Source organism: Trichomycterus rosablanca, chromosome 7 (genome assembly GCF_030014385.1).
Source record: "Trichomycterus rosablanca isolate fTriRos1 chromosome 7, fTriRos1.hap1, whole genome shotgun sequence".
Taxonomy (NCBI): domain Eukaryota; kingdom Metazoa; phylum Chordata; class Actinopteri; order Siluriformes; family Trichomycteridae; genus Trichomycterus; species Trichomycterus rosablanca.
The window spans coordinates 8,754,133-8,774,117 of record NC_085994.1 but is presented as its reverse complement, the minus strand read 5'-3'; the positions used below and the strand labels follow the sequence as shown (position 1 = coordinate 8,774,117).

The following is a 19,985-nucleotide window of genomic DNA, read 5'->3' as shown; positions in this document are numbered from 1 at the left end:
CTCCTATTACCCCTGTTTCTTTGACTTCACAAGATGTAAAATACATTTTGCTTAGAAGTATAAAAAGTATAACTGCAATATATAGTAATCCAGGTGTGGTAAATTTGACCAGGATTGTATGGGACAATAATGGGCAGTCCCTGGAAAGGCTTTGTAGAGTTTGCCATGCCTGCATCACCTCCTGCTGCGTTTGTTAGCCCTGAGCTAAGCAGCACCTCACCTGTTGGCCTCAGCCTATCTCCATATGGTCGATCCGTAAGTGCCACCCGTCTGCCGTTCACACCACTGTACGCCCTCTTTTCCTCACGTTCTTTCCATCCAACACCCCACTTTTGCATTTTTTTCGTTATGTCCGATTTAATCTTCCCACAACCCTCATTACCACGCCTCTGGGCTCAAAGACTAGCTTCGGCTAAAAGATGTCAGAGAAGTGGCAGGCAAGTCCAAAGATGTGAGATTTAAAATTTTAATGACGGGCTTCTAAACAATTGTTGGCATTGTAACATTCCCAGTTACTTGAACCTGATTTGGATTGAGTTACCTTTTTACATGAGGGCCGTATGAGAATTCTGTCATTTACAAATGTTAGTCTGTTTTGTTCCTGGTTTTTTTTTCCTAGCCACCTTCTTTAAATAAAATTGCAAACAAAATTGAAAAAGAACTTAACTTCTATGCCATTCCCAATGTGGGTTTGTTAAAATAGCCATGTCTCATTTTCCAGCTGCAGACGTAGTCACCCGGTGGGATGCCATTTTTGCATGGCACTAAATTGATGCTAAGTAAATTGATGCAAGTCCATATAATTCAGACAAAAGAGTGCTCTGACTAAAGCAAAGTGTGTGTTACCCTGTGCTTCCCCCCTTTCCTTTGGTTCCTCACCAAATTTGTGGCTTAGTTTGACTTGCGGGTTGTCGGAACAAAGGCCAGTGGGTGTTTAATATTAACTGGCTGTTCATGCTGTAATCAAATTTAGGCAGAGCGCTGCAGTTTTAAACACATTTTGGCCAACATGATTTTTATCTCAAAAAGATATCTTAAGGCCAGTACTTTATGATGATTTTTGTCCAGGTTGTCTTTAGACACTTTCTTATAAATGAAGCTGTAGCTTTTTTATTGCTTTAAAAGGTGTTAGAATTCAAAATGTGGCACCAATTTAAAGTGCTTTAAAGGACATGAAGCAGATTTATTAGTGATTCCGGCAGTAAAAAGACACAATTTCTTTAGACTTACTACTTTAGATTTTTTACTGCTGTCCTCAAAACTTGCTTAGCCCACCAGCACTAGTCCAGGGATGCTGGAATCTCATACGTGGTTTTAGAAATTGCTTGATTAATCGAGAGTCAGGACAATTATATAGCGATGTCCATGTTTATACATATGCTTACATGTTGGGAAAAGACATAAAATTGCCCTCCCCTTGACTGTTCTAACACAGTACAAGTAGAACATTTACTTACTTGTAAACGGTCACACGGCATTATGCTTATGTACAATAGACTGAGAGAACTGCTTTGTAAAAAATAAGTAAATTATCCAAGACTGATTGAAATACCAGATGTAAATAAGGGCTGGCTTACATTTCTGGTACAGATCATATAAATAAAATAAGTGGCCTTTATCACTTTATTGCTAACATTTGTTGACATGATTGCAACAAGCTTGGTTTAGACTTGCTGAGAGAATCAAATTGTTGGACAGAGCAAGCAGTCTAATGTCAAAACGCAAAGCATTACTGTTAATCTTGGCAAGAACCCTTCAATTTAGCATTGTAGTGTTTCTCCCACAGGTTTTAACTCTGATCCATTTAGGGCTTTATTTTCATCCAAGGTTTGACATGGTAGTCGAGGCTGGTCACTCTGTGCCCTGTTCATGTAACCAACCATTTGCCATTGCTATGATATGCATTAGTGGCTCTCCAAGTCACTTTTTCTTACTGATGCATTCTTTTGCATATTTCAGTTAGAGAACATTGAAGATATAAGTTAGGTTCAAAGCATTGCTTGCATGTGTAATGGATTTAAATCAAGCCAAACTGGAAAGGACTCACTTTTGGATGAACTGAACATTTTATGCAACACTTGCCCTAAAACTTAAGTGGTGATGGCAGAGCATGACTTTAACTGGTTCTTGATCATATTCTAGCAGATTCTTTTTAAGAAATATTACAAAGCTTCTTGTTCCATGTTTAAATTTGTGATTTTATAGATAGTTGGAGGTATTAAACCCATTTTCTACATTTGTCAAGTACCCTGTAGTCATGAGTACTCCGTTGAAGATGGATAAAGTGTGCACTGATGTTCCTGCCCCAGCTGTTGCTGCCTCGGCCCCATCCACTTTCAGCCAGTCAATCCCACGCTCCGCATCAGTCTCCTGCCACACTTCTCGTGCGGCAGGGAGCAAAAAGCAAAAGCGGACCCCCTTGTACCAGAGATCTGTAAGTGGGTATGGTAGGAGCGACCCCCCCCCCCCAGCCGTGTGTGATTCTAACTGCATGGTTTAAACATGTTTCAAATGACCCTGCAGTTCAGACCACTGCTTGACAAGCTCACTGAGTCAAAAAAGTTTGATGTTAGACACTTTGCTGTCCTTGTTTTAAAATGTTGCTGACGTGGAAGAACATTTAACAAACTAGTGCTTTTAGGTTTTGCATGGTGTTCAACTGATGGTTAAATAACCCCACTGATGCATGATGGTTTTGAAGCGAATTGTGACTGTTTGGTTTTCTTGATGTTTGTGGTGGTGGTGGTTTGGGCAGAAGCCTTAAACTACAACAAACTTGACAATGTCTTAATGTGGTTTTGGAATACCAGCAAAAGCAGATTGTATTCTCTGCCTTTGTTACTAGCAAAAGTTGATTTTGCCCTTGATCACAAACCTATTTCACATGCCAAACATGCATTGGACAGATGTCATCTCATTTCTGCATCATTTTCACTTTTTCTTTAAAGAAATACTGCAAGTCTAAAAACATGTAATGTTAAATACTGATTTGGGATTTTAACCTGTCCATACAGATGAGTTTTGACCCAAGCCTGCTACATACCAATGGCTATGCTAACGGCACAGGATTGGCACCCCGCGAAACAGGCGTGGTGGAGAAGCTGCTCAGTTCCTATGGCTTTATACAATGCTCCGAGAGACAGGCTCGCCTTTTCTTTCATTGCTCCCAGTACAATGGTAATCTGCAGGATCTCAAGATTGGAGGTAAGTGTGTGAAGAAGCTAAATATTACCAAGGTGTTAATTTGGCCAACAACGTTAATCTTAGCAGTGATAGTTTTTGTTTTTGTTTTTTCCTTTCCCCAATAAAGTTCTAGATCTTCAACATTTAAGAAAAGTCACTTTAAACAGTCCTCTGACCTTTTTATCATTAGAACTTTGTCATACATATTTTTGGTAAATTTGGGTGCAGTAGGTTTCAAGGATAGCTTTTGAATACTGGAAAATGTGTAAAAGTGTGTTTCAGTTGTCTCTGGGAAGCTCTCTCATTATGTCCCCAATGTGATCTGAAAGGCAGTGTGGCTTTACCCATACCTTATAATTAAAGCTTTGCTTAGAACTGAAAACTGGATGAACTGGATATACGAAATTGTCCGTTTGACATCAGTGAATTTTCTCCCCATTTTCCTCCCGATTTAGCGCACTCAATTTTGTCTTCACTGCTGAGAGGTGCCGGATTGCGTCCGAGGAGAGCACGTCGCTGTACACACCTCTTCCGACACATGCACAGCCCTCCTCCTATCACCCCTGCATTCTGCACTGGCGTCTCTTCCGCCAATTAGGGTCTTTACACAGCGTATAAAACCAACCCACCCACATATAGTCTGGCCCCCACCCTACAGATACGGTGGTCAATTAGTATCTGTGGCAGGCACTGCCAATTATGCCTGCTAGATGGCGCCCAGCCGACCGGTGGCAACACGTGGGCGCCTGGTTCTCTTGACATCTACGTTTTGTTTTGATGAACTGTAATACTCTACACTAAAAGTGCAATTAGCTGGTGATTTATCATGCATGCTACATGTAGCTGTTGCTTAATTGTAATGTTTTGCCACTTCATTTTCATTCTTGATATTAAATACTGCTGCATTTAAACATATGTATACAAATAGTTTTTAGTTGTATCAGAATTGTTGGTGACTTCTTGTGTGATGTCTTTGTCCTTTCTCCATCCCTTTCAGATGATGTGGAGTTTGAGGTGTCATCCGACAAGCGCACAGGCAAACCAATTGCTGTGAAGCTAGTAAAGATCAAGGCTGAGGTGCTGCCCGAAGAGCGAATCTCTGGGCAGGTGGGACCAGACTTGCACGCCTCTCCCTTTACTATGCTGCATGGTTATATACATCCAGTTAAGGAACACATTTTACTTGTTTTTGTTTTGTCCTTGTCTCATTAATGTGAATAAAAGGTCATCATTTCATAGTATGCCTATGTAAATAGTCCACCCTCACCCCACCCCCCTGTAATCTCAGGTGCTGTAAAATGAGCTTGTATGTCTGGCTTTTGGCTTTATAGGGCAATTGGAGCATAATTTGTTTGATATTTGACTGGGCATTAACAGTTGTGATCAAATTTGTGTCTACCTGAGTAATAGAATGAGTAAATGGCTAAATGAATAAATTTGGTTATTGAGAAATTCCTTTATAGCTGTTGCTTTTTGTATTTTTATTTATCTTTGTACAGTGCTGCCCTAAAACATGTATGTGCTTCTCTGTGTTGGTATTGTTTTTAGGTCGTTTCAGCTATCCCCAGCCACCTGGATGGAAGGTCTGCTCCTGGCCAAGTTCCCACAGGCAGTGTGTGCTACGAGAGGAATGGGGTATTTATTTCTACAATTATTTTTTAATGGTTCTTACAGTGTAGAATAAGCAGGAAACTGGTGGTGGTTTCTTACTGCATTTCGTTGGCTTTCTACTTGTTTACTCTGCACAATGACAAAGTTGAATCTAATCTAAAATTGTGTTCAGACTGCTCAGCCCTTTAATTGAACATTAAAAAAAGCACCTTCACCCTAAGCAGAGGGACAACAAGCTGTAGTATTAAAGAAACGCTTAGATTTATATGGATTTTTACTGGTAACGTCCCATATAAATAACAATAACATACGGCTATGACTAGAGATGGGACGATCGATCGGCTATGAATCGGTATCGGCCGATTTTTAATCAAAATATGCTATCGGCGATCGGCGATATTTCCTAAAAGGAGCCGATCCGATCGTGTGATATATAAAGACCATGTTAAGTTAACAGCTCAGTGGATTGATCCAGACTTTGAGCTACGACGCGCCAACCATCACATCACCATTCATCAACCATCGCACAGAAACCACAGTGAAAGCTCTTCATGACCTAAAATAACATCATTAACGTTGTGCATCATACATACGATGTAATTTTGCTGATTGTAATATTTACTTTAAAAAGATAATTCAACCCGGTCACATCTGAGTCGATTCTATCAGCACGTTATATAAACTCCTGGTTCACTTTGGTAAATCGTAACCGGTTCTTACTTGTGATGTAGATGAGAACAGAAAACGTTACAGAGCCAATCAGAGGCAAAAGTTTATTCATTACCAAATTCGTTAGTTCAGGATCATCTGCTAAACTTTTAGGGTAATCAGAACTTTTAGCTCCACAGACGGAACGAGTCTGACTCGGTTTAATTAAGCTTTTTAATTAAGCTTTTTAATGTAAGAAAGTCACACAAAATGTTCTGTAGTAGCTGGTGTTTATTTAAAACCACAGCATTTATTAATAACAGTAAAAACGGAGAGAGAAACTTACGCGTCACATTCGACTCCTGAATCAGAATCATTTAAAGCGACACTGTGAACAAAGCGTTTTTTTTAAAGAAACACACACACGCTGTTGCTTTCGGTTTATTTTCACTGTGAGGCTCTTTAAGTTTTTTTCAGACTAAACTGGATAACATTAAACCTGTGTGTGTGTGTGTGGTCAGTTAGACTAATAAGATATGTCTCCTGTGGGTGAAAAAAATAATTGTTTGGTTACTTTATTATTTACTGCAGATTTTGCGCTAAAAATTGCATGTCACCGCCCCCCCAGCCAAAAACCCCGATCGTCCCATCTCTAGCTATGACTTAGTTGTGTGGTGGGGCGGCATGGTGGCTCGGTGTGTAACACTGTTGCCTCAGCAAGAAAATCCTGCATTTGATTCCCAGATAAAAACAGTCCGGGCTTTCTGTGTGGAGTTTGCATTTTCTCCCATGTCTGCATGAGTTTCCTCCGGCAGCTAACAGAGTCCAAATATGTACAAGTTCGGTGAATTGGAGATACAAAATGACTGTTTTTGACATTAAACTTGTGAACTAATGAACGTTGTGTAACAAGTAACTACCTGTTCCATCATGAATGTAACTAAAGTGTGTAAAACATGATTTATTTATTAAATAAATAAATAGTAAGGTGTGGCAACATTATTCTTTTAATTTGTCCACTGGTATCATGAATCATACAGCTTCGGATATGTGTTTTTTGGGGAGATATGCCTGTCCAAAGGTCACCTTGGCTTTACATAAGCTAATTCTCCAGATCTATCATCGTTGAATATCTTGTTCAAATGTCTTAAGTTGTGACCATGCATTAGGATCTTCATTAGGTTCCTACATGTTAATATGGTGTGGCCATGCATTATTTTTATTTGTAATGGGATGCCGTTAGTGGGGCTTCCTAGATTTGAGAGATTTTGTAAAACAATGTAAAAAAATTCTTAATTGTAGAACTGATCATTATTTGTAGACCTTAAGTATGATTTTTACTTTGCTGTTGTGCACAAACTGTCTGAACTGTTTTACTGAAGTTTATTTTACACTACACTGCTACTTTTACTAGAAAGTAGTAATTTGTCACAACAATATTTTGTAGTTTGGGACTGCTGTATCTTCATCTAATACACAGACTAAGCTGAAGCTCCACTCACACCCATTTACTGTCTTCTATAGTTTTTTTTTCTTTTTTCCATATTGGTATTTTATACATAGTGCATTGAGATGTTATAAACATGGTAATGAGGCTAAATATTTTGTCTAAATTGTGTGACAGGAGGTGTTCTACCTCACCTACACCCCTGATGATGTGGAAGGCAACCAACAACTTGAAATGGGAGATAAAGTCAGCTTTTACATGGAGACCAACAAGCAGTAAGGCTTTTTGCTATGTAGCTCTTTAACAAAGAGACTTGTTCAGCTTAAGTAATGACTTCTGATTTCTGATCATTTTAAAACAAACAAAGACCTCCTCTCATTATTAGTACTGGGGCTTTCAGTGCTCGAAACATAAGGCTGGAAAAGAAAAAGCAGACAAGGTGCCAGGGTGTGGTGTGTGCTACTAAGGTAAGCATGCATTAAAACATAAAAGGCTTGTTTTCATCCTTTATTACAGGGCCAGATGTGATTTCATCTGAAACATGTTTTGAGAACAGATACTTATTGTTTGCATCCGAGACTCATTCCTGAGAAAATCCACGTCTGTAGTTCCCCTTTAGATTTGACCCTGAATCAGCAGTGGTGGACTAACAGGCCGCTGTACCACACAAACGACTTCTCAAACTTGGAATAGAAGTTTTAGGAATTGGCATTAGCAGGAATAGGTGGTGCAGATGTAAAGCATACTTCTTGGGTTTAGGGTTTGATTATTTTGTGCTTGAACTTTGAAAGGTGTCGGATTGACTCATAGATTGTATTAAATTCTTTCCCCTTAAGTTTCACAAATGTAGCCGCTCAGGTGGCGCAGCGGTAAAAACACACGCTGCAACCAGAGATTACGAATACATCGTATCGAATCTCAGCTCTGCCTTGCAGGCTGAGCGGCCACATGAACAACGATTGGCCTGTTGTTCAGATGGGTGGGACTAAGCCGGATAGGGACTCTCTCTGTCAGACTGGTGCAATTATGACCTCTGCTGGCTGATTAGAGGCGCTTACACAGAGATGAGGAAAGAGTGCTCTTAGGGTGTGTCTCTCCGTGCACAACGCTAGGTGGCACAACACTCGTCAAATGTGTGGGTGATAAGATGCATACGGCTTGCTGCCCACGTGTCGGAGTGGGTTAGCTTCGATCTCCTTGGTCAGAGCAGGGATCGGCATAGGTGGAGAGGAAGCATGATGCAATTGGACACGCTAAAAGGGAGAAAAAGGATTTTTTTTTTTTTTTTTTTTTTTTTTTTTTTTTTTTTTTTTTTTTTTTTTTTTTTTTTATATATAAAGTTTCACAAATGTGTTCTTGTTACTAGATCACTGCTTTGTAAATCTACTGATTTTTTTTGTCCTGTAGGAGGCATTTGGATTCATTGAGAGAGCAGATGTGGTGAAAGAGATTTTCTTCCACTACAGCGAGTTTAAGGGTGACCTGGAGGCACTGCAAGCTGGAGATGATGTGGAGTTTTCCATTAAAGACAGAAACGTATGTGTTGGAGGTGTTTTAAATGTTCTAACTATATAATAATTGGTTGTACATTGGTTGGTTGTTTGATTAAAAACAAATTGTGGATTTTTTTAAATTATATTTTACATGTACTTTATAACTCGCTGCCAGGGCGGCTAAGTGGGTAGCACTGTTGCCTCACAGCAAGAAGGTCCTGGGTTCGATCCCCAGGTGGGGCGGTCCGTGTCCTTTCTGTGTGGGGTTTGCATGTTCTCCCTGTGTCTGCGTGAGTTTACTTCGGGAGCTCCTCCCACGGTCCAAAGAGGTGAATTGGATATACAAAATTGTCCATGACTGTTTGATATAACCTTGTGAACTGAGGAATCTTGTTTAACGAATAACTACTGTTTCTGTCATGAATGTAACTAAAGTGTAAAACATGAAATTAAAATCCTAATAAAACAAACAAATATAACTTGCTGGCAGACATTTATAAGATTTAAAGATAAAACTTTGCTTATTATTATATTGATGCTTATTGACACACTAAATCTTTAATGTACATATTGCTATGAAATTTAATGTGTTCTATTTTGATTGGGTTTTTAGCAGGATGTAATTGATAGATGAAATATAAGCTCCCCCCCCCCCTCCTTTTAGGGAAAGGAAGTGGCTACAGATGTGCGTATGCTCCCCCCAGGCACTGTTATATTTGAAGATATCAGCATTGAACAGTTTGAGGGTACGGTCACCAAGGTTATCCCCAAAGTTCCTAGCAAGAATCAGGTATGTGTACAGCCTCTCACGCTAACACATTTACCCTGTAATATTTACTTAATGCTTATTTAGATTGGAGTGGCTAACTGGATAACATGCCACAGTTTCACTCCTGTATGTGGTATTAAACCAGGTTTCCTTTTCATTTTAGAATGATCCGTTACCCGGCCGAATTAGTGCCAGAATTAACTTTACCCAGAAGGAACTTTTCTTTGGAGAGAAAGACACCAAGTCTAAAGTGACTCTACTGGAAGACGACCACGTCCAGTTTAACATTTCAACTGACCGTCGAGACAAGCTTGAGCGAGCTACAAACATTGACATCTTGCCGGACACCTTCCAGTTCACCAAGGAGAGCCGTGAAATGGTGAAAACCCAACGTTTATTCACAACACACTGAAATGTCAATGTGGAAAACTGAGTTTAAACAATCTCCATTTCTGTAGGGTGTGATTGCTGCAATGCGGGATGGTTTTGGTTTTATTAAGTGTGTGGACCGAGATGCTAGAATGTTCTTCCACTTCAGTGAGGTTTTGGAGGAGAGCCAACTACACATCTCTGATGAAGTGGAGTTCACTGTTGTCCCTGTGAGTTGCATTAATAATATTAGTATAGAAAAACATCCTCAAGATCATATTGGTCAGTGCGCACTCAGTGCTATTTCCAAGTCCAGGTAAAATAAGCAGGGTTGCACAAGGAAGGGCATTTGACACACAACTGAACTGATTTTCCTATTTGTGTGTAACTAATAAAGTAGCTACAAAGTCTGCATTCTTTTGTCCCATAGAACTTGTCTGAAGCAGTCATGCCCAATACATTTAAGCAGCACTCATGATCATTTGCATTGTGAACTACAATGCAACTGAGCTGTTCTACAATGAAGCCAAAATGCTCAACTAGCAAAACTCGATGACCTTGTGACATACTCACCACAGCTTGCTGTTTCAGAGATACTTCACCCAGGTGGTCTGGCCATAATTTTGCCTTTATCAAAAACCCTCAGGTCTTTGTCTGATTGTATCTGCTGTGTGTACAGAAATTAACCAAATCTGCAAAATCTTTATTATATCCCTGATTGTGGGTCAGCAAGGTGGCTTGGTGGGTAGCACTGTCACTTTACAGGTCCTTACAGGTCCTGGGTTTGATTCCCAGGTGAAGCAGTAAAGGTCCCTTCTCTGTGGAGTTGTGCATGTTCTCCCTGTGTCTGCATGGGTTTCCTCCCACAGTCCAGAAACATGCAATTGAGGTGAATTGGAGATACAAAATTGTCCGACTGTGTTTGACATTAAAATTGTGAACTAATCTTGTGTAACCAGTAACTACCATCTCTGTCATGAATGTAACCAAAGTGTGTAAAACATGACGTTAAAATCCTAATCCTGACATGCTGTGTAATATGTTTGTTTAGGACATGCTGTCTGCCCAGAGGAATCATGCAGTGCGCATTAAGAAACTGCCCAAGGGCACAGTGTCCTTTCACACCCAGTCTGAACAGCGCTTCCTAGGTGTTGTAGAGAAGGAAGCTACTGGTGCCTCCAGTGCCAAGAACAATGCCAGTCCCAACAAGACTAAAGAGAAGGTAGATTATTTCAATGCATTACATAACTGTTTAAGTTTTCTGTGCGCTGGTACTCTTTCTTCTCTCTTTTTTTACTTTGCATTTTACTTTTTTTATTTAGGACCGATACATTTATGCATCTCTCTTAAGACCAGTGTAAAACATGCTTTGGTTGCATTTTATCCCTTCTCTCTAATCATCTTTTTCCATTTTTCATTTCCTATTTCTAATCATGCACTTCATTAGAAAAAAGAAAAGGTATGCTTTTGTTTTTCTGCATGTTCAGCTTTAGAATTTGTCAATGTTTCCTGTTTTAAAGTTTACAAAAAGACAGGCTCAAGACAAACCATTTTAGACATGTTTTCCTATTTCACATTTACGTCTGTAGTAAAATATATAGTATTTATTAGGGATGTAGCGATGCACCATAAGACAGGTAATTATCGATGCACAGCTGGCACGATTCAAATCAGTAATTCCTGTAAAATGAAATGATATTCACTTTAAACAGCAAAGGATGCTGGCGCTATTCACCTTGCCTGAAGAAAACATGTAAATTCCAAGTTTGAAAGGAACACAAAGCCTTAGTTTATTTATGTGAGGATACTTTCTTTATTTGTATTATTTGTTTATTTATATAATGTGGGATTTATTTTAAAATTTCTTTTCTTTTTTTTTTGCGCAATGGCAATGTGCAGTATTATGCATAGTTTGTACCTACCTCAGAAATAAAAGGTCATTTATTATTTAGATTAATAAAATATAAGCACAAATAGTTTTATTTTATTCTATTCAAGAGAAATAATGAAAGGAAACTGTCATCATTTGTCTTTCATTTTGTTTAAAAAAATCGTATCGTGTATCGCATCGTGTAGTGTATCGTTACATCCCTAGTATTTATAAGTGTTTATTTTAGTATTTATGCCTAATTGTATTAAGATTTATAAATAGTGGGTTGGGCTGTGTTCATATAAAAAGCGTTTGACACTGTGTGCACTGCAAGAGCTTTCTAGAATGCACACTCGGTCTCCCCATTTCATAGTTTTTGTCATGTTACATTTTTTTCCCCCATGATTGTAGGGTCATGCTAGATTAAAGTGTAAATTCAACAGTTCAGGGTTGTGCAATGGTCACCTATACTTTCAATTTATAATCAACACGAAACCAAGTTTAATCAAATAAGCAAATAGTCTGAATGTAAAAGCAAAAGGATTTAGCTGCCTATTGTTAATGCTAGTAATGCTAGCTAACACCACTTTGCTTTATACTGCTTTATCGCCACCTAGCGATGGGAACAGGCTGTTTCACTTTTAACTTGTGCAGTGGTTTCAGCACTAATTCTGCATTTTTGGAAGGGATGCAAAACACTGGCTTTACCACAATAAAAGAAATAAATAACAGCACATCAATACATTACATAGTTTGTCATTCAGTAGTGGCACTTTGCCATCAAGGTGGCTAAATGTGAAAGCACATATTTATCTGGAATAATGTTTTGGTCAATATAAAACGTGTGTACTGCTAACCAAACATTGCTGCCCCATTTAAAGAAATGCATCAGTTTCTTATCGTTTACTCAGTGTTTACGTGTTCTTAAATGTTCAGTAGAGTTTTGACACTGGGTAATGATCAGCCTGCGTTGCTAACTATTATTAGAGCACTGTCGTCCTCTTCTGTAAGTCTAGTCTGTTAGTACAGAACTTTCACTGCATACTCTACATACATTGTTTTGGTGCTGGAAGACTGGCTGCATTGCAAATCATACTTAACATACAATTCATATCACATTTATTTATTTTTTCTGTTTTTTCTCAAGGCTAAAGTTAAAAAGGTCAGTTTACATGATTTTGTCAATGTTAAGCATTGACATGGTTTTTAAATGTCTTGTAGCAACCTTGAGCACAGTAACTACTTACATAGGATTAACAGCTGCTGACACTGGTGTGATTACATCTTTTTTGCCTGATGAATACAACCAGCCTCACATTATGGCTGACCAAATATTGCTTAATGTTCACCTAATTTGTGTTTATCTATTGTATTAATTATTTATCCAAATGTAAATAAGTGCCTAATTAGTAGTACTTATGCTAATTAGAGCTTATGTAATGGTATGCAGAAGAGAATGTTACTTTGCTTATTTAATGATATTCACTTTTTCTGTTGTGTCCAGTGTACAAATGTTGGGCATTGTCACTTCTCATTTATGTTTGGAAACAGTTTATGGTCTGTTAAGACATGCTTTAACATCTGTTAATTGTCACTCAAATAAGATCAGTGTGGAGAATAAGACAAAAGTTATTTTGTGGGGGTCTGATTGCATGTTTGTGTGTGTGTATAGGAGGCAGAAGAAGGTGTGATTGCATACGAAGACTGTGGGGTAAAGCTGACTGTGCCCTATCATATTAAAGACCTAGAGGGTGGTGCATTTCCTCAGCTTGGAGACAAGGTACTGTAGATGAGTCCGTGTTCTGTTTGACAAATTATTTTATCTATACTGAATGTATGGCCTACTAGTTCTCACGTCAGGTGGACCATGTCAGTTTGGGGATGGCAAGCTGGATTAAAAAGCCCAAAGTAGAAAAGTGCAGGTTGCAAGTCTAGAGATAAATTGGAACATTGGAACTTTCACGCTTTTATAGTTATTCCTCTTCTAATTTTGTTACTTCATGACTGAGAAAAATCTTTGCTAAACACAGTGAAATATACACAAACGGTATCTTTGTATCTTTGCCCATAGCTGGCAGATGTTATCATTTTTTAAATTCTTGCTCAACCAGTGGCATTTACAACTTTGTGCCTGTGCCCATGCAAGAGAGGGGCATTTTAAACATTGATTGTAATTTGAATTAGCAAAAACAGATAATTAATGTTGAATTTAGTCATCAGTTAGTTGCAAATTTAATTCTTAGTCCAACAGTGAAAAAGTACAAACTGATCAACATTTGCCAAAGATAAGGGCAAAGAAACAGAGAGGTCCCTTTTTCTACTTATAAGTGTGTTATTAAGTTATTTAGTTTCTAAACTATAAAACAATAATAGTTTAAATAGTTGGGTTATTTTTAAAATATATGTTTAAAACCTGTACATCTGACCTTCATTTTTACACCATGTTTTACTATCCTTTCTGTGATTACTGTGTGATTGATCCACCTGTAAATATACTGATCACAGCAAAAAAAAATGTTTTTTTTGTTGTTTTTTTTAAACTAATGTTTTTAATTTTTAACATCCTTGACAACTGAACTGTAATGAACCAGTTCCAGGTAATAATGTTAAGCGATTATTTTCGGTCTTCCTGACATTTCAAAGGTGCTTCTTATCCAGTTTTTAAAGCTGGGTTCTATAGACTGTTGTTTGTTCATTGATGTTATTAAAGGAAAGGACATTTAAAGGTCTTTACTGATGTGTGATGCTCTGCAGGTGGAGTTTTCTATTAGTGAAGTAAAGCGCACTGGCCAGCAAAGCGCTGTCTCTATTAAGATCCTGAATCGCATCATCAACTTGAAAAGGCTCCTGGGCTACGTAGCAACACTAAAGGACAATTTTGGTTTTATCGAGACAGCCAATCATGACCAGGAGATCTTCTTTCACTACAGGTACAATACACTGCATCAAATTTGCAATCTAAGTTGAATTAGTTAACTTGGAGTAAACCACACCTGCCTCCCAACACACACACACACACACACACACGTGCACACACATCACTTGAGTGCACATAATTAATGTTGTCTCTTGTCTTGTCTTTTGTCTGTGTAAATATTATTGATGTAATGGGCCATGGATTATTCGTTATCTGAAAGGATCAAAGGAGTGTTTCTCATCTCTGCAGCCATTACGTCCTCTGCTGGCTGGTAGAGGTGCCTCCATAAGTGACAGTGTGTGGCTCTCCCCAGGTGATACTGTGCTCTGTAAGACCCCACCTTTGGCAGGTGAAAAATGGTCAGCAGCTGCACAGACAGCCACAGCCCTCCTTGTTTGTGGTAGGGGGCAGCAGCAGCAACAAGAGAGATGGACTCGTATTGGGCCGGACTGGCAAAATCAGTATATAGAGGATATAAACATATTAACACTATTTAACTTAACATTGTGTTTTATGCAGTGAGATGTGTGGTAACATTGACAACCTGGACCTGGGGGATACAGTAGAGTACACTTTGGCTAAGGGCAAAGGGAATAAAATCAGTGCTGAGAAGGTCACCAAAGTCCCACCTGGTAAGGATTCATTTTATTCAGTTTGTTGGTAACCATGCCAAGGTTTACTCTACAGTTTCGGTGTTAACTGAATGCTTGTGTGTGTTTTAAGTGAATGGACCAGGTGAGGACATTGGCAGTACAGTGCTTCTGGGGAAGGTCATCCGGCCCCTGCGTAGTGTGGATCCCTCTCAGACTGAATACCAGGGACTGATTGAGATTGTGGAGGAAGGTGAGAGGTTTTTTTATCATGTCCTCAGTTGGTCTGAATCCTACTCCTGAGTCAGCTTTTTCTGTTTAGCTAGCATATCTGCATAGCTTGGACGCATTGTGCACTCAGTTTGGTTCAAACGTAACATCGTTGCTTTTCTGCTTGGATCGTTGCAGGCTCCAGTAAAGGTCAGAACTATGCATTTGGCATTGTGGGCATGACCAGTAAACGGGACTGCCTACAGAAAGGAGAGCTGGTCCAGTTTCAGCTTTGCACCGTGCCTCAGACAGGCCAGAGGATGGCATGCAACATAGTGCCACAGCGCCGAGGTCTGGTGGAGTGTGTTAAAGACCAGGTACAGATCCAATATGATTCAGTTTAGTTAGGTTTACATAACTGTAAACATGACACTAGACAGTATACACAAGATGCCGTATTGGACATACTAGATTAACACACATGTACCTGATACCATATTGCGCAACATGCCAAACACAGATTACAATAAAACATTTAATGCTGGAATGTGTCATCTATAACCATGAAAGACAACAGATCTTATCAGCAAAAACCATAAAAGAACTCTTTACCAAGACAAAAGCAACAACACTCCTAAAATTCCTGTCATTAACAAAACTGAAACAACTCATATAAATGAACATACATAGACAACAGACATAACTTCTCTAAGTCAAATGAAATAAGTAAATAAAAGACAGATCACAACCTTTCCTGCCATGAACATGGCCCAAAGGGCAGACATGGCGTTAAAAACTAAACACTAAACTTAACTGTAAACATGACCAGTTTAAAAGCTTTATTAGTTTAATTTGTCCTAAGAGGTGGTTTAGTGGGTAGCACTGTTGCCTCACACAAGTAGGTCCTGGGTTCAGTTCCCAGGTGGGGAGCGGTCTGGGTCCTTTTTGTGAGGAGTTTGCACAATGTAGGATAATTTGTTCTCCCCGTGTCTTTGTGGATTTTCTTGGGGAGCTCCGGTTTCCTCCCACAGTCCAGAGACGTGCAAGTGAGGTGAATTGGAAATACAAAATTAATCTTGTGTACCCAATAATGAGATTTTCTGCCATGAATGTAACCAAAAGTGTGTAAAACAGTTAAAATCCTAATAAATAAGGTTTTGTATTTATTCTAATAGCTGCAGTTGGTCATGGTCAGGTGGTGCAGCGTTCTATTAAACTAGATTACAACTGCTGAGATCCGGTTTCAAACCTCAGTGGTGCCAGTGGCTGGACGGATGTTAACACCGACATGATTGGCTATTGTCTGAGGGCAGGGGATGGCTTAAGCCCTGTGATGGACTGGAACTATGTCCAGGGTATTCCTGCCTTTGTGCACAGTGTTTCCTGGTGGATCCAGAGCAATTTTTGTAACACAGTAGAAACATGCATCCCTGACCAAATAACTGACTAGCAGTTACAACCTTACAATTTCATCCGATGCGTCTTTGTTCTTCATGGTACATTTCATATGCTCTCTTACAAGCACATTGTCTAAAGGGGCGATGCGGTAATCATGTTTATTTTTATTTGATTAGAATCAGTCCTCAGCTTGTAACTAGTGGTCCCAGGTTCTGATTCAAATTAATAACTAGTACAGTAGGTTTTGTCAAATCACATGTCATTTAATGTAATCTCTCTCTCTCGTTTCCAGTTTGGTTTTATCACATATGAGGTGGGTGAAAGTAAGAAGCTGTTCTTCCACATGAAGGAGGTGCAGGATGGCCTGGAGCTTCAGGCTGGAGATGAGGTGGAGTTCTCGGTTATCCTGAACCAGCGCACGGGGAAGTGTAGTGCCTGCAATGTCCGCAGAGTCAGGTCAGAGAGTAATTAATAATGTCATCCTGAACCAGAAAAATGCAAAATTGATACTTAACTTTCTTTACTAATATAAAATTAAGGACTCGTGTGAGAAGCCAGAAATCGTTGACCTAATACAGAGATCCCATACCCATACTTTTCCTGAGTAAAAGAGTAAACAAGGTGTTGAAAGCAGACATGCAATAGTAGTGATGGCTTAGCTAAGCAAGACGCACAAAAAAATTAAAACTTGGAGAACATAGCTAACATGCTACGAAGCCAAGTTCATTTTTGCCTAATTTCCAAGTCAAGACATTGAATGGAAAAGTGACAAAAAAATCTGTTTTCTTGTGTTGTACACTACACACAAATAGATGTGCTGTTGCAGTCTTTACATATTAACATTTTTATTGTGCAAAACTCCACCCCTTCAACCAGTCCAGTATTGACAAACACCCAACGCTTGTATTTAACAGATTTAAAGATTTTGATGGATACATAATTCCACTTTATTAAATGTCATGTTCATTGTTGAGTAAATTTATTATCTATTAACTGTTCTGACTAATTTAGTGCACTATTGATTTTATGTAAGTGCGCTGTACATAAAACTGGATGTGCCAAGGGTACCGAGACCCTTCTTTGAGAGTAAACAGAGACAGTACTTTTAGATTAGCAGCTTGACTAGAATGACAGTGGTAGTCTATAGGGTAGAGCTTGGGCCATCAATCATAAGATTCTGTTTGAATCCAGGCTCTGCTATGCAGCCAACGTAAACCCTGTCTGCTCCGGGGGTGCTGTACAATGGCTTACCCTGCACTCTGACCCCAGTTCCCTAACATGCTGGAATACATGGAAAAAATAATTTATTTGTGCTGTACTTGTGTATATGTATATATGACAGCCATTCTGCTGCTTCTCTTAAGGAGTCGTTTTTTCTGTTTTACAAAATCTCATCTTTGTTCCCCCAGTGAGGGACCTAAAGCAGTGGCAACACCTCGGCCTGACCGCCTAGTGAACCGCTTGAAGAGCATAACTCTGGACGATGCCAGTGCCCCGCGTCTGGTGATTGTTAGACAGCCTCGGGGCCCTGATAACTCAAAGGTAATCTTTCCTATTGTATTACACACTCATAATGTGATTTAACTATCACAGTGTTTTTTATTTAGGGTGGGTTTAGTCTAATTTTGGGTGCTATTACTGTTAATGACAATTTTTTGAAATTAAAGAGAAAAATACACTGTTTCAAATTGTCTTTAATCTGCTGTGCTACAAAGTGGGCTTAGTAATAAACATGAATGTATGATGTATTAGAACAGTGGAATGCCATGCCAATGTGATTTATCCAGGTCATGGTCACAGTAGGTCTGGTTCAGGCCAGGAATACCCTAAACAGGGTGCAATCCATAACAAAACTATCTAATTAATATTGCCCCTATGTCTGAATGGGTTTCCTTCAGGAGCTCTGGTTTCCTCTGACAGTCCAAAAACATGCAAGTGAGGTGAATTTGAGATACAAAATTGTTCATGACGGTGTTTGACATTAAAAACTTTAACTGAGCCGCTCAGGTGGCGCAGCGGTAAAAAGAGACGCGCTGCAACCAGGGCTGGATTCTGAGAACGTGGTATCGAATCCAGCCTTGCTTTACCGGTTCGAAGCCGAGTGGCTATATGAGCAACGATTGGCCGGTTGCTCATATGGGGGGTGGGACAAAGAACCGGATGTGGGTCTCTCTGTCAGAATGCGATTGCGTTCTCTGCCGGCTGATTGGAGGCGCTTACACAGAGATGGGAGAGGGTGCCCTTAGGGTGTGTCTCTCCGCATGCAACGCTGGGTGGCGCCAAACTCGTCAATGTGTGGGTGGCAAAGATGCATCTGGCTGCTGCTCGTGTTTCGGAGGGGATATGGGTTGGCTTCAATCACCTCCGTCGGGGCAGGGTTCGGTATAGACAGAGAGGAAGCACGATGCTAATTGAATTGGATGCGCTAAAAGGGGAGAAAAAGGGGTAAAAAAAAAAAAAAAAAAAAAAAACTTTAACTGATGAATCCTGTGTAACGAATAACAACTTGTCCTATCATGAAAGTAGTAAAAGTGTGTAAAACAGGACGTTAAAATCCTAATAAATTAATTATTGCAATTCTTGTCTATTTCCTCTGCTGCTCCCGTTAGGGGTCGCCGGCGGATCGTGATCCGCATTATTGATTTGGCACAGTTTTTACGCCGGATGCCCTTCTTGACACAACCCTCCCTATTTATCTGGGCTCGGGACCGGCACTACAATGCACTGGTTTATGCATCCTAGCGGCTAGGTACCTATAGGACAGTTCAGTATCTCTAATTAGCCTGGCTGCATGTTTTTGGACTGTGGGAGGAAACCGGAGCACCCGGAGAAAACCCACACAGGCACAAGGAGAACATGCAAACTCCACACAGAAAGGACACAAAGAAATACTAATTTAGATGTGTGACCTGTTTGTGAGTCTCCAAGTGTTGTATCTATGGCCATCTATAACTGAACCAGATCAGTTTAAAATTTAGTTTTGTTTTTCTTTGCAACTTAACACTTGTGCTGTCGTTCTGCAGGGCTTTAATGTGGAGAGGAAGGCTCGCCAAGCTGGCGTGATCGACTGATTTATATTTGCTGCTCCTCCCTCTCCGCAACGACGACACCTCAGATTAGAAGCAATCATGACTTAAGGACAGGGAAGGGATTTGCACTGTTAGAAACATCAATAACGTACACAGCACTACTCTCGTTAATACGTCCCCTCTCTCTCTCTATGAACCCCTTCCCAAAAAAAAATGCACTGGTGGCGTTTAACCTTTCATATGAGTGTGCTGTTTGAGAGCTGTTACTTGATGATGGTTTCCTGGTTGTGTGAGTATGTGTGCATTCTGTGTGAGTTAGCTATCAAGTATTTTAATGAGGGCAAAGTGTTAAACACAGTGTTGATAAGAGATAAGGGTGCTAGTGGTTGACACCTGATGATGGTTCTCATCATCTGTTCCCATCTTATAGCAAATAAAGAAATGTGTGGAA

At 39.6% G+C, this 19,985-nt stretch overlaps 1 protein-coding gene across 4 annotated transcripts in view; it reads left to right on the top strand.

Annotated features, from left to right (window-relative positions):
- Positions 1-19,985, top strand: part of csde1 (cold shock domain containing E1, RNA-binding) — a 28,625-nt gene extending 8,640 nt beyond the window's left edge. The window contains exons 3-21 of one of the 4 annotated variants that reach the window (XM_062998933.1): positions 2,246-2,434; positions 3,015-3,204; positions 4,181-4,290; positions 4,732-4,818; positions 7,067-7,164; positions 7,275-7,356; positions 8,297-8,425; positions 9,047-9,172; positions 9,315-9,530; positions 9,610-9,750; positions 10,572-10,742; positions 13,063-13,170; positions 14,145-14,320; positions 14,827-14,939; positions 15,031-15,150; positions 15,306-15,484; positions 16,798-16,961; positions 17,915-18,047; positions 19,529-19,985. In XM_062998933.1, coding sequence (XP_062855003.1) covers positions 2,258-2,434; positions 3,015-3,204; positions 4,181-4,290; positions 4,732-4,818; positions 7,067-7,164; positions 7,275-7,356; positions 8,297-8,425; positions 9,047-9,172; positions 9,315-9,530; positions 9,610-9,750; positions 10,572-10,742; positions 13,063-13,170; positions 14,145-14,320; positions 14,827-14,939; positions 15,031-15,150; positions 15,306-15,484; positions 16,798-16,961; positions 17,915-18,047; positions 19,529-19,576 — 2,568 coding nt within the window. In that variant the 5' untranslated portion in view covers positions 2,246-2,257 and the 3' untranslated portion in view covers positions 19,577-19,985. Of the gene's footprint in view, positions 1-112; positions 256-2,245; positions 2,435-3,014; positions 3,205-4,180; positions 4,348-4,731; positions 4,819-7,066; positions 7,165-7,274; positions 7,357-8,296; positions 8,426-9,046; positions 9,173-9,314; positions 9,531-9,609; positions 9,751-10,571; positions 10,743-13,062; positions 13,171-14,144; positions 14,321-14,826; positions 14,940-15,030; positions 15,151-15,305; positions 15,485-16,797; positions 16,962-17,914; positions 18,048-19,528 lie in introns of all 4 variants that reach the window. The other 3 variants (XM_062998931.1, XM_062998932.1, XM_062998934.1) reach the window with 3 other exon arrangements.